At 37.4% G+C, this 15,014-nt stretch overlaps 1 protein-coding gene across 1 annotated transcript; it reads left to right on the forward strand.

Moving 5' to 3' along the window:
- Positions 1-359: 359 nt before the first annotated feature.
- On the forward strand, positions 360-12,607 carry zgc:162816. Its single transcript, NM_001430897.1, has 8 exons — positions 360-553; positions 803-964; positions 2,310-2,590; positions 5,822-6,002; positions 7,642-7,763; positions 7,843-8,032; positions 8,564-8,669; positions 11,713-12,607. Exons 2-8 carry the CDS (start codon positions 816-818, stop codon positions 11,800-11,802), a joined length of 1,119 nt encoding a protein of 372 aa, NP_001417826.1. The 5' UTR covers positions 360-553; positions 803-815; the 3' UTR covers positions 11,803-12,607.
- Positions 12,608-15,014: the final 2,407 nt, after the last annotated feature.

Below are 15,014 nucleotides of genomic sequence, written 5' to 3' on the forward strand. Positions count from 1 at the left end.
AGTTAGGGCAACTCAAACCGTTTGAGGAAACCGATTGCTACAAACCATTTGAGTTAAAAAAAAAAAACTAATCTACATGACTACTGTGAACTTACACTATTTAAGTGTAATTAATGAGGTATTTAATTAACTCATTACCTTCAACACTAAGGACAAAACTCCTTTCAAATGAGTATAATTTACTTTTAGTCCATTTTGAGTAAACTACACTCATTTCATTTGATAAAGTTGACTGATGGGTTTTTACAGTGCACAAATATAGTTTAGTATATTTACGATGATGATATTTGGTATTGTGGGTGGGGCTTTTCTAGAAATTTATAACGCTAAAACAAATATTTGTTTTCAGTTAAAAAAAATCAACCACTCAACCACAAGTGTATGTGTTCATCATTATCCTTGCCGATGAAACATTGATAAATGTTTGCCCAATCTCGTCAGGAGCTTTAAGTTTGAAAAACTGCAGTATGAGTCTCTTGTTGTGTCGCTTTGGTTCTGGCTTCACCCCGGCCACGGCTTTCTCATTGATCACATCTAGAGCTGCAGCTTTTCGGTGAGTGAAAGAAATGCCAATTTAAGTCTATCATGAGTTTGTCATCGCAGTTTGACGCGTGTAACTTAGACCATAAACCAAGCTCCCGTTTCTTTTTTTAGTTTCAGATGCATATACATGTTTTTTAAGGGAGACATCTCAAAAGTAACTCTTAATTGTTTAACTTTTTTCCGCACAGTTCTGCAACTTGTTGTTGTCCTGCAAGTTTGCATTTCGCCTAAACGTGCTGTTGTATTTTGTGTTTTGTAGTTTTTCTAGCACAATGGCCTCAGTTGAATTCATCAAAGACCTTTGTACTCCAGCGCTGGTCGTTGACCTGGATAAAGTGAAGAGAAACGCTGAAGGAATGAAGGAGCGATGCCAGAAACTACAAGTCCAGCTGAGACCTCACATGAAAACACACAAAACACTGTAAGAGACTCGTGTCAACAACAACACCAGAAACTTTCTGACGCAAAAGTCATCTTATAAGCTTTGTCTTGTTTATATCTTGATTTAAAGTATTTAGACACTGAAAAAAGATTAGTCAACAAACAAAATCTAAAACACACCATCAGTTTTACCATTTTGCAAAATGGAAACTTAAAACGACTAAACTTTTTTTTTAATTCTTTTTGAGCAAAATATTTAATTAAAAGATCAGTTTGAAATGTTTGAATAATTGATATTAGGTAAAAAAAAAATATATATATATATATATATATATATATATATATATACATACATACAACAAAAGCTAGGACATTTGCTCATCAAAGAAAGCATTAATGCTTGCACTTATTTTACGGTACATGTTCTTAATCTGTACTTACAGTGTACTTACCTAAGAAAGTACTGGATTACATAAGGTAACTACATGGCCTAAGGTTAAGTTCAGGGGTAGGTTTAGGGATATTACCTAGCTAAGTTTATGTAATGACCATGATAAGAGCATAATGCATACACTAGCTTTAGATCAACTAGCTTGGGGTCAACAATATTTTAAAAAGAAGCAGAACAGGCTTATTTTAGACACGAAGAGTTTAGGTGAGTTTAGGAGTTCTGTACCTCCTATGTTCATATTCAGTCATTTCACCCTAAACACAGTTAAAAGAACCTTATCTTTGTTATTAAAATGAAATAACTAAACGTACACACTCAAGAAATGCTCATTATATAAAAAAATACATTTCAGGCGGCACTTAGAGGCTTTTGCATCTGAACTTTTCAGACATTTTGTATTATTACTATTCATTCATTCATTTTCCTTCGGCGTAGTCCCTTATTTATCAGGGGTTGCCACCATGGAATGAACCGCCAACTATTTCGATTTATGTTTTATGCAGTGGATGCCCTTCCAGCTGCAACCCAGTATTGGGAAACACCCATACACTCTCACGTTCACAGACACATACTCATACACTATGATCAGTTTTGTTTACCCAGTTCACCTAGTGCACATATCTTTGGACTGTGGAGGATACCCACGCGAACATGGGGAGAACATGCAAACTTCCTCACAGAAATGCCAACTGGTGCAGCTGGGACTCGAACCAGTGATCTTTTTGCACCCCCATCCCCTGCGGTCTCTTTAAAAGAGGGTATCCAATGAATAGAAGCCAACAAAAACTAAACAAAAGTACAGCATCAAGAATGAGAGATCAATAGAGTACAGTTATAGAAAATAAGGCAATGACTTTCCAACCATTTATAAAACTGTACCAATCCCAAAGGTTTGACTGTTTGTGTAGTTCATCTGTCTGTCTGTTGGTTTTAGGGAATGTGCGGACATCATGACAGGAGGCTCTCGTCGCTGTATCGTGGTGTCAACTCTTGCTGAGGCCTCTTTCTATGCTGATAACGGTTATGATGATATACTGTACGCATATCCTCTGCCGTTTGATAAAGTGGAGCGTTGTGCTGAGCTGTCTGAGAGACTCTCTCTGTTCCACGTGCTGCTGGACAACACTCTGGCCCTGCAGGAGCTGAAGAAGAGGCCGCTGAAGCAGGGAAAAGTCTGGAGCGTCTGGATGAAGCTGGACTGTGACAACGGAAGAGGTAAATGATTTACTATATGAACATCTGCTTGTGCTGTCTATTAATAATAATAAAATAAAATCATCTATGGTAAGTGTTTTTCTTATTTTGCATCTCAGTTGTTGCCAGTTTTAAACATTCTTCAAAATGTCTTACTTTGTGTTAATAGATTGTGATTATGTTTCTAATATAGAAACTCTGAAACCACCTGAGGATGAGGAAATATTGAGTATTTTTTATTTATTTTTGCATGAATTAATTAAATTAAATTTTTTTTTTTTTAAATGTAGAAAATGTTGTTTTTAAATAATTTATTAATTTAATGATATTAAAATAAACAAATACAAATATTTTTCTGCTATAATAAATTCTAATTTAGACTGAAAAACAAGGTCAGGGTGCTAATATTTAGTCTTGCAAAAAAATAAAAAACCTCAGCAAATATTCTGACTCTGATTGGCTGTTGTCATTTTCATCTCTTGTCTTGACTCCCGGCATTAGTATTAGTATGCATACTCCAGCCAATATCAGTGTCACACCTGTTGCAGTGCCCTCTTTTGGACACTTGAGGGCACTAGCTTGTTGTGTAGTTTAACTTAATTTCCTATAATCCTTTGCACTTCTGATTGTTTTCTGTTACAGCTGTTTCTTGTTTGTTAATTTAGCGCTGTCTTTGTAAACTTTTTTGTCTTGTGTTTTAGTTGCCTTAGGATTTTGTTTATCCCTCGTGTCTGGTATGTTTGTTTGTTTGTTAATCTAGTTTTGCGTTTGCTTATTCTTGGATTCTTGTTTGTTTTTGTTAGCATTCCTGCCCTGTTTTTGTATTTGCTTATTTTAGTTTTTTTTTTGTCAGTTTGTCAAGTAAATATCTTGTTAAAAAAACAATTTACATATCTTACAATATATGGCTTCTATATAGAGGCATTCTGTGTCTAATTTAACACAACTGAGTCAGAACTGACAGTTGTTAATGGGATGTGGTCAATCCAAGCTCCGCCCTTTTTTTTTTGTCAGTTTCGTCTGGACTCATTTCTAGATATTTGTATATTGCTTAAAGTTCCTGTTCAAGATTAAGATAATCCTTTGTTTTTTCCAAATAAGTTGCTGCACATGGATTTTTGTAGTTTGTGATTCTCCATCTTGTGACATGAATACAAAAACAGGGCAGGAATGCTAACGAAAACAATCAGAAATCCAAGAATAAGCAAATGCAAAACTAGATCACCAGACATGAGGGACAAACAAAATCCTAGGGCAACTCAAACACCAGACAAATGGGTTTATAAAGACCGGGCTAAATTAACAAACAAGAAACAGCTGTAACAGAATACAATCAGAAGTGCAAAGGATTATAGGAAATAAAGTTAAAGGGCACCTAGGTTACCCCTTTTTTCAGATTTAATATAAGTCTTTTGCGTCTCTAGAATGTGTATATAAAGTTTCAGATCAAAATACCCATCAGATTTTTCATTATACCTTTTACAAGATGCTATCTTATACTGATTTCCAGCAGGGGGTGGTTTTGTCGTACTGCGCCTTTAAGCTTTTTCTTTCCCGCCCACTGTTTCTACATGCCTCCTCCCTCAGCTGCGTCAGACAACAGACAGACTTAAAGGAAGGAGGTCTCACATAGCGTTTGTGAGAAACTACAGTAAGAACTAACCTTTACTAATCAGTATTGTGAAGTTGCATTGATGAGTCACACACAATATCGTTACAAAGTTAACGCGCGCGCGCACACACACAAACACACACACACACCGCAGATGATACACACACACGCAGGCAGGCAGACAGACAGAGCGCGCTTAGCCTAGTTAAGGCTAACCTCAAGTGTGGATATCTGTTATGCTAATGTACAAAATAAACCTGATTTAACTTCCACAAACCGGGATTGAAGCGTCTTCTTTTATAATTGTTCTGACACGCGGCTGTGCTGATGAAGTAAAGTTGAAGTAAAACGCTGTAATTAATTACACACATACTCTGTTTTAAAACACTTCAAACATGTGAAACTCACTCTTAATCACATTTGATGATGATTGCTGATCCTAGCGAACAAAACAGAGCTTTTATTCCCGGTTGCTTTGCGTATGTCTGCCTGGTCTTGTTGACATATACACGCGACTACCGGAACATGTTAATGCGCGCAGCTGTCAATCAATTCGGTGGGCGGGGGGGATCGCACACCTACGTAATGGTGCGATCGATTTGAAAACAGCTCCAATTGGCCGACCCTTTTTTTTGTAGTTAAATTGAAAAAAAAGGACTGGGTGTGTTCATATCACCCCAGTATGACGGTCTATACACTATACCAACACACAGATCTGTCCAAACAGCTTGAAAAGTAGATTTTTTACCATAGGTGCCCTTTAAACTACAAAACAAGCCAGTGCCCTCAAGTGTCCAAAAGAGGGCACTCCAACAGATATGACAATCAGAGCAGCAACAACTAAAGAGGTGGGGATAAAGATAATCTGATTGGTCAATTCTAAATAACCAATGCATAAAATAAATGTAGTTTATCACACATTCCTGCATTACATGTATTTCACATACTATTATTACGATAACGATAATTTAGTGATTATAATGTGCAGACTGAAACATGTAAACTTAAAAAAAAAGTAAATATCTTGTTAAAAAAACTATTTACATATCTTACAATATATGGCTTCTATATAGAGGCATTCTATGTCTAATTTAACACAACTGAGTCAGAACAGACAGTTGTTAATGGGATGTGGTCAATCCAAGCTCCGCCCCTGCATTTGTTTTTAAAGAACTAATCACGTCATTTTGACAGCACTAATGTTTGATTGTGGCGACGCAGTGGCACAGTAGGTAGTGCTGTCCCCTCACAGCAAGAAGGTCGCTGGGTTGCTGGTTTGAGCCTCGGCTCAGTTGGCGTTTCTGTGTGGCGTTTGCACTTTCTCCCTGCGTTCACGTGGGTTTCCTCCGGGTGCTCCGGTTTCTTCCCCCCACAGTCCAAAGACATGTGGTACAGGTGGATTGGGTAGGCTAAATTGTCCGTAGTGTATGAGTGTGTGTGTGAATGTGTATGTGGATGTTTCCCAGTGATGGGTTGTGGCTTGAAGGGCATCCGCTGCGTAAAAATGTGCTGGATAAGTAGGCGGAACATTCCGCTGTGGCGACCTCAGATTAATAAAGGGACTAAGCCGACAAGAAAATTAGTGAATGAATAATGCTTGCTTGTGTAAAGCTGAGATGTTTTTGTTGTTGTTTTGTCAGCGGGTGTTCCTCACTATGAGCCAGCAGCGCTGCAGCTCGCTCAGGAGATCTGGCAGACGGAGGGGGTGGAGCTGACCGGTGTTTACGCCCATTGTGGAAACACCTACAGCTGTCAGGGGGAGGAGCAAATCAAAGCCGTCGCCCAGCAAACCACTACAGTCACACTCCAGTTCATGGACAAGTATGCTTACATCAGATAATGCTCACTTAGTATTCATCTTTAAAATTGATTGATTATTATTTACTAATGCTAATAAATGTCATTTATGCAATAATCAACTTACAAATAATAAATACATATTTATTTATATAGTGTTTTATAATATAATAATAATTCAGTTTTTAAACTAACTGATTTGACTATCTTTTAGATTTTTTAATTACATGACATTCACTTTTAACCCTTTACTGGTCACTCATTGACATACTAGACTATTATTGAAGGTTATTACAGGACTTAAACTGTCTATGACTTAATCAAGGTCAATGAACTTACCATATATGGTTCATCATTATTATTAATAATTAAATAAGAATACAAGTTTTTATGTTGCACATTATAAAATTGAGGTTTACTCACTGTTATGATTCACAGGATTTGGTTTTGTAGTGTTTTATTTGTAATTTATTCTAAACATTTTAATTTTTTAATGTTTTTTTATTTATTTAGACAACAGAGCATATAAAAACTAATTATATAACAAGACTAATAAAGCAATAAATACATATTCACTAATCTAAACAACATGCAATATAATTTTTAATTATTGCAATAAAAAGATCTTTCTTGTAATGAGACTTGTAAAGAGATTATCTTCTAATGTTTTAATATTTTAATATAAATTCTTCCCTTCTCCAAATACACGACTTAAGTCTTGTCATCGATCCCCCGGTTGTAAGAGCAACAGATAATAACTTGACCTCTACTTATTCATTGGGAAATGTAGCAGAAGGTAGATTTTTCGATGAATCATCTGTTGAACTGCATCTCAATCATCACATATACTGCAGAAGACCTATTGGAACCCGCATGAACCCAAATTGTCAAAGAAATCAGTCGAATTTGGTGAAGGAAATATCATGGTTTGGGGTTACATTCAGTTTGGGGGCGCGCAAGAGATCTGCAGAGTGGATGGCAACATCAACAGACTGGTATCAAGACATTTGTGCTACCTATTACATTACAAACCACAGGAGAGGGCAAATTTCAGCAGAATAGCGCTCCATCTCATACTTCAGCTTCCACATCAAAGTTCCTGAAAGCAAAGATGGTCAAGTTGCTCCAGGATTGGCCAGCCCAGTCACCAGAAATGAACATTATTAAGCATGTCAGGGGTAAGATATAGGAGGATGCATTGAAGATGAATCCAAAGAATCCTGATGAACTCTGGGAGTCTGGCAAGAACGCTTTCTTTGCCATTCCAAATTATTTTATTAATAAGTTAATTGAGTCATTGCAGAGACGTATGGATGCAGTCGCCCAAGTTCATGGGAGTCATACACAATATTAATTCTGTTTCCACTGCATCATGACTTTGTATTCTATACTGTACATTATTTTTGTAAGTGACAAGACTTTTGTCTAAGCAAAGTCATACCTTATTGTCTTAATTAAATAATTAAAAATCAAGGCATGATCATATTTTATTTTGGTAAAATAAACGTCATCTAGAGGCCTTTGCCTTTCATATAAGCTGCTTCAGATACCAAATGATCAACTAGAAGTCAAGTTACTATTTGTTGTTCCTAAAACTTGAATAGGCGACAATACTTTTGTCAGGTAGTGTACATTAACTGCTTTATTTCTACTAACTCTACAGACTGAAGGCTGCAGGAATACACAGTACCAAATCCAGCATTGGCTCTACCCCTTCCTGCAGTCACCCAGTGCCAGACATGGCCAAGCTGAGTGAGGTGCATCCTGGGAACTACGTATTCTATGGTCAGTGTTGTCATGTGGTCTTGTTTAATTGTTTTTATCAGTTTTGTTTATAATGATATTACCATCTGTTGTCATGCAGATGTTCAGCAGTCCCTCATTGGGTCGTGTAGGCTTGAGGATGTGGCAGTCCGGGTGTTAACGCGGGTCATCGGGCATTACCCCCGCCGAAACCAGTTACTAGTGGACTGTGGCTGGACAGCACTGAGTCATGATGGAGGGGGGCGGTTGCCTACAGGATACGCCATTATTGAAGGGCATCCAGAGCTCAAGTGAGAGAGTGGAGATTTTTTAAGGGCAGATATTTAATAGGGGCTGCATGGTGGCACAGTGGGTTGCAAGTCCGCCTCACAGCAAGAAGGTCACTGGTTTGAGCTTCGGCTGGGTCAGTTGGCGTTTCTGTGTGGAGTTTGCATGTGTGCATGTGTGGAGTAAACAAAACTGGCCGTAGTGTATGAGTGTGTGTGTTAATGTAAGAGTGTATGGGTGTTTCCCTGAACTGGGTTGCCGCTGGAAGAGCATCCGCCGCGTAAAACATGCTGGAATAGTTGGCGGTTCATTCCGCTGTGGCGATACATCAAAGACTAAGCCTAAGGAATATGAATGAATGGATTGACAATCATCATAAAAACATGTTTCAATCCATCCTCAAATGTCAAAAACCAAGCACCGATGTTACATAATCATTATTATTGTGTGTGTGTCCATGTTTAGATGTTTTGTTTTTTTCATCACACAGTGGGAGTGGGAGGTTTTGTGAGGCAGCTGATATAAATAGCATGAAGGGTGTCGTCTGTTTTCAGACTCCTGTCTATGACTCAGGAACACGGCAGGGTGGAGCCCGTCTCTGGAAAGCTGGACTTCAAGCAGTTCCCGCTGGGGTCCCTGCTCACCCTCATGCCTTACCACGTGAGTTACAGTACTAACACTCTCAAAGCATAGCTGCTGCTCTGAAATTATTATTATTATTGATGCATCCTGCAGATTTAATGTATATAAAAATATAAATATTGCATAAATAATAATTAAAATGTGCTGTCAGTACACTACTAAAATTTGCACAACACGTACAGTAAGTTGTTGTACAGTAAGATCGATCTAATGCTTAGTTTATTTATCAGTCACATAGTCTGTTTGGAAAGTCACTTGAGCTTTTATTGAATATCCCAGAATTTATTTCATATATGTTTTCCTATCATGGTTTATTTTTATTTATTTTTTATTGATTTTATTTAATTTTTTCTTTATTAGATTCGTCTTAGGTCAGACAATAAAATATACATTATATATATATATATATATATATATACCTGTATATATACACACACACACGCACTGATACAATTCACCAAACAAGAAATTATCAGGAAAACGTAATTATACACTAAACTATTATATAAATAATAAGGTGAAATACCTAGTATATACACAAAAATAAACAACATAGGTTAACATAAAAAATAAAAAAACAAGAATAAATAAATATTTCCCAGAGATAGGTTGCAGCTGGAAGGGCATCCGCTGCATAAAACATATGCTGAATAAGTTGGCAGTTCATTCCGCTGTGGCGACCCCAGATTAATAAAGGGACTAAGCCGAAAAGAAAATTATTGAATATTCCATTCGGAGAGCATGTAAAAAATCAAAAACCCATTGACAATAAGAAGGGGGAGCTGCTGACTTCTAATTCATAAGAATAAGACTAGACTAACAGCCTGTAATTATTGAATCTAACCTTATTCTAGCAGGATTTTAAACAGTGCTGTTAAGGGGTTTGAGTCTATTGATAATGAAAAAACTGCAGAAAAACACCTAATCCCCCAAAAATCAGACAGTTTCTAACAAGAAAAGTATGTAAAGTATGTAACAGTGTGGCGGGTTGGGTTGTGCAGCGAAGGCAAGTATGCTCAAGATCAATGAAAATATAAGTCAGTTTAGTTCTAGACTAGTGTATTCTGTGCTTGACCTTGAATTGAATGAGAGCATGCCTAGCATTTATTGATGATAAATGTGTTTGTGCAAGAATAAGATATTTGCCATCATGCTTTATTCTAAGTGTGTAATACTGGTAACTGATGTATAGGCTGACTATTGCAAATCTTGATATGAAACATAGATACAAAAAGTAAAAAATATTTATTTTAAAACATTTACGGTAGAGAGCAATCGATCTTTCCTCAATATTGCAACAGAAACCAAACAGGTAAACCTATACTTTTGGAATGGCTCATTTTTAGTGTTATCTGACAACAATTTTATCTGGAGAGACTTTAAAGGACATATGTTTAAATGTGAATCCTTCAAAAATGCTACAAGTTTTTTTTCTAATAAAAAGTAAACATTAAAAAAACGTTTTAGATTTTTAAGTTGTGTATTAGTTATTGCTGATGATGTCTTTTTATTGTTGTAATTTTTTATAGAAATGTGGTAAATTTGATCTGGTTTTACCCTGAAAGCACCATAGAAGCTGATATGGCAATATATTCATTTTTACAAGCTGGATATGACACAATTAGCAGGTCATCGGCATCTTAAATCCTTGAAAGTTTTTAATATTTAAATTTTTTTAATGTATGCACATTTATGTATGTATTATAATAATAATAATAATTCCTTACATTTATATAGCGCTTTTCTGGGCACTCAAAGCGCTTTACACACAATGGGGGGAATCTCCTCATCCACCACAAGTGTGCAGCATCCACCTGGATGACGCGACGGCAGCCATTTTGCGCCAGACCGCACACCACACACCAGCTGATTGGTGGAGAGGAGACAGCGATGAAGCCAATTGGCTATGGGGATGGTTAGGAGGCCATGATGGACAAAGGCCAGTGGGCAGATTTGGCCTGGATGCCGGGGTTAAACCCCTACTCTTTTCGAAATACATCCTGGGATTTTTAACGACCAGAGAGTCGGGACCTCGGTTTAACGTCTCATCCGAAAGACAGATTATATAAAGATTATATCATCTTTGCATCAAATTACAAAAAAAAAAAAGAATTATTGCTTATGCAAGGTGTTTTAATGCACTGTTATAGTAGCGGGACAGTACATTTAACGTTATTCTCTTTTTTTTGGCTGGCGTTATTCTGTTTTTTTTTTTTTTTCTGAAAGTCTTAATAACACTATTGTTGAGTTTTTCTTTATTTATCTATGCAAATAGGATTGTAAAAATATCTTTGTTTTCTCCTATTCACTCCGTTCTAAGTTTGCTCAACTATGACGACTTCTGCTGCTGAGAAACCCAAAAATGGGTTCCCCCCTCCCTTAAAATTTTGTAAATCTACTGAAATATTGTCATGTAGGTTTTAAATATTTTGTTAACAGGTTTTATTTTTCCTTTGTTCATGCATAACTATTCAATCTAGCCATTAACACCCATACAATTACCAACAATCCATCTCGAAAAAAAAGCTTTTAAGTTTTTATTTAAATGCTTTGAATTATTTTCTTTACATAACATTTGTTTTAAAAGCTCTTCATTTATTTACTGCTAAGGAAACTGACCTGACCTTTTTTGTTTATCAAATTATTATTAAATGTATTCAATTATACGAGTCTAATGAAAATCTATTCCAACTAGGATATTTGAAAAATGTCCTTAGCATTTAGTCCTGTATAAATCAAAGAATTTAATCCTATTAAAATGTCCTAAAAAGTATTTTAGTGCACTTTTTAGTGCAGAAACCTTGTGTGTGTTACCACAATGTGCATAACTTCCAAATAAGAATATATCTCGACACAAAGCTACAGTCAGTCTCAGCACAAACTTTGTTTATATTGCAGTAAGCCCATATTTATAAAGGGGATTGGAATAAAGGCTTGATAGTGGGCCTGTATGCCCTCTATCAATGCTGGCAAATGCATTCGCCATTGTTATGCCTCAATGATGACTGAAGAACAGGTTGGAGTGCATTAAATCGAAACATTTGTGTGCTTTTGTCGACAGGCTTGTGCCACCGCCATGATGCATCCGGTTTATTTTGTCCACTCTAAAGGGAAAATTGTGGACACGTGGAAACCCACTCGAGGCTGGTAACAATCCCTAACACAGAAACACTGCTCCAGCTGCTTTATAACGCAGGTGTCTGTAAGAAACTAACCGTAAGAGCTTGCTGATTCTGAGCCAAATGCATTATGGGCAGTTCTGTCCTTGAGGAGCACTTGTTCTTGAAAATGTAATATTTCAGCAAAAAAGGCTTTGTGTAAACTAGAATGCTCACATCGAGAATTACAGTCTTCGTTTTAGATGTTTTTTTTTTCTGTGTAACACACATACACAAGGGCACACAATTACAATCTCTGCACACTCATGAAAGACTGTGAAAAGACTGTGATTTGGTCTTTGTATCTGAATGATCTTGCATGCGGGATGTTTTATGTGCTCCAAAAGAGCTTTGGAAGGATCTGAAATGTCTGAATTTGTGCTTTTCACTTCTCGCACTTCACATAAAGCCACAGCGAAGGTGTTTAAAGATCAGATTCTCTGATGGCTTTTTCATATATTTGCCTTTTATGTTCCCAGTTGATGAATTCACTTTAGAAGTACAATAAAAGCAGACTGATGATAATAAAACAAGCTTTCTATTAAAGGATGTTTTTTTTAATGATAGTCCCTTTTCACACGCTCGCTTTTGTGAACTTGTGATGTACAGGAGATTGTAAGTGATTCAGTGCTCCAGTGTACTCACAATGAGTCATTCATTTTTATTCGGCTTAGTTCCTTATTTATCAGGGGTCACCACAGCGGAATGAACCGCCAACTATTCCGTCATCATGTGTTTTACAGAGCGGATGCCCTTCCTTTATCTTGCCATAACTAATAAAAATACTTTTCCATCTGACTTCATATCATGCAATCTTTCTATCGCTGACACTGGAACTGGTTTGATGGTAGGTGGCACAGGGCCCGCCTTCATTTATGTGCAAAATGTGATTGGATGTTGATTTTGTTCTTCAGAATATGCTATGATATGATTGGCTACCATTTCATTCATTCATTTTCCTTTATTTTAGTCTCTAATTCAGAGGTCACCACAGCGGAATGAACTGCCAGCTATTCCAGCATAAGTTTTACAAAGCATATGCCCTTCCAGCTGGCAGGCCAGGACTAGGAAACACCCATACACTCTCACATTCACACATACACTCATACACTATGGCCAATTTAGTTCATCCAATTCCCCTATAGCGCAAGTCTTTGGACTGTAGGGGAAACCGGAGCACTTGGTGGAAACCGGGTCTGTATCAACGCACAAAAACTTTGCGAATGCCAGGTTTCACGCTTGCATTTGGATTTACTAACGATGAAATTAACGTGAGAATGTGCGTTAGTCCGTGCCAACTTCATGCCTGGCGTACGCGCATTTCTTGTGTGTCTTTGTTTTATTTCCATTGGCGACTCCTCCTAGAGGCAATTATGTTAAATTGCACACTACAAAGTATCTTTGAGCCGTGCAATGGCAGCTGTATGGGACGGGATCATCCGCATGTCTAGCAGGTATATAAGGTTTCCATACCATGCAGTTGACCAGCCAAACGTTAAAGCACAATTTGCAGGGGTCGCCGATTTTCCCAATGTAACTGGAGCGATCGACTGCGCACATTGCTATAAAGTCGCCATCTGAAGACAAATTTGCATTCGTGAATCGGAAACATTTTCATTCAATAAATGTGCAAATAATATGTGATGCTCCAATGCGCTACAGGTTATTGTATTGAAGCAGGGTTGGAACTAAACTGTGGCCCTCCAGGAACTGAGTTTGACACACCCCTGTACGAAACAAACGATATGGTCATTGGCAAGTCTTAAAATTTGGAAGATAGAACCTCAGAGGAATAACATCACATGACATCTCACATTAAATCATTATTTATTTAATAATTTTAAAGACATGAGCGAAAAGCCTTGGGTGACACACTTAGGAGTGTGTGAGTTTTAGTTTTTTTGCACAGCCCTCGCCACAGCATTTCAGTCGGGATGAGCTCTGGACTTTGACAGGAGGATTGCAACACTTTGATAATTTTTTTCAGCTTCAGTTCTGTTGTAGATTTACTGATGTGCTTGGGATTGTTGCCTTGTTGCATAAACCAATTTTGGCTCTGCTTTAGCTGTGCAACAGGCATTGTGTTTACACATACCCCTGAAGGCCCCAGACTAACAAACTGATCAAACTTCTGCTGATGATCAATAAAGACATTTAATTAGCAGTACTTTACTTATTTTTGCTAATGTTGTGTTGTTGTTCATCTGAAAATGTATTTTGCAAATTATAAGCACATCATGATTTTGCAAGGCACGATGTGATCCTGGATTAACACCTTTGTTGGTCCTGAAACAGCATTTTTGTTCAAAAATGTAGTCCAGATCTATTCCTTACTCTGAACCCAACCATAACTGTAAATTATTCCCAAAGTCAGAAGAGAATAATAGTTGGATAACACTCATGTAGAAGAGCATAAACCTAGCATAAACAGTAAACATATTCCTTAATTCTGATTGGCGGATTGGAATGTTTTTCCAGGATCAACATAGATGTTAATTTTGTATCAGATCATTTTGTATGCCTTGATATGGAAGAATTGGAATTTCAAATGGTGCCCCAAGCAGACTGTAGATCTGGCTATATGAGACTGCTGTTTGAATGAATCTCTTCTTTACATGACACGTAGACATAAATGTACAGAATGTCATTCGAAGCTTTTGTTTCACGTGTCAAAACAATGCAAAATTACCTTCAGTCATAGAAGAATGTGGATAAATGTTTAAGTTTGACATTTTTAAATAAGTTTATACAAGGGGTCGGGCAGTGGCACAGTGGCCTCGCAGCACTGTCACTGTCGCCTCGCAGCAAGTGAGGCGCAGTGGCACTGTCGCCTCGCAGCAAGAAGGTTGCTTTTTCGAGCCCCGGATGGGTCAGTTGGCATTTCTGTGTGGAGTGTACATGTTCTCCTCGTGCTGGCATGGGTTTCGTCTGGGTGCTCCGGTTTCCCCCACAAGTCTAAAGATGCACTATAGGTGAATTGGGTATGCTAAATTGTTTGAGTGTATGAGTGTGAATGAGAGTGTATGGGTGTTTACCAGTGATAGGTTGCAGGAAGGGAATCCGTGTGTAAATGATATGCTGGATAAATTGATGGTTTATTCCTCTGTGGTGACCCGAGATCAATAATTATTTAAAGTAAAGTGGACTAAGCCAATCGAAAGTCATTTGATGTAACTAACCTATAGTCGTTTTTTCAGAATAAATT

Source organism: Danio rerio, chromosome 11 (assembly GCF_049306965.1).
Source record: "Danio rerio strain Tuebingen ecotype United States chromosome 11, GRCz12tu, whole genome shotgun sequence".
NCBI classification, from domain to species: domain Eukaryota; kingdom Metazoa; phylum Chordata; class Actinopteri; order Cypriniformes; family Danionidae; genus Danio; species Danio rerio.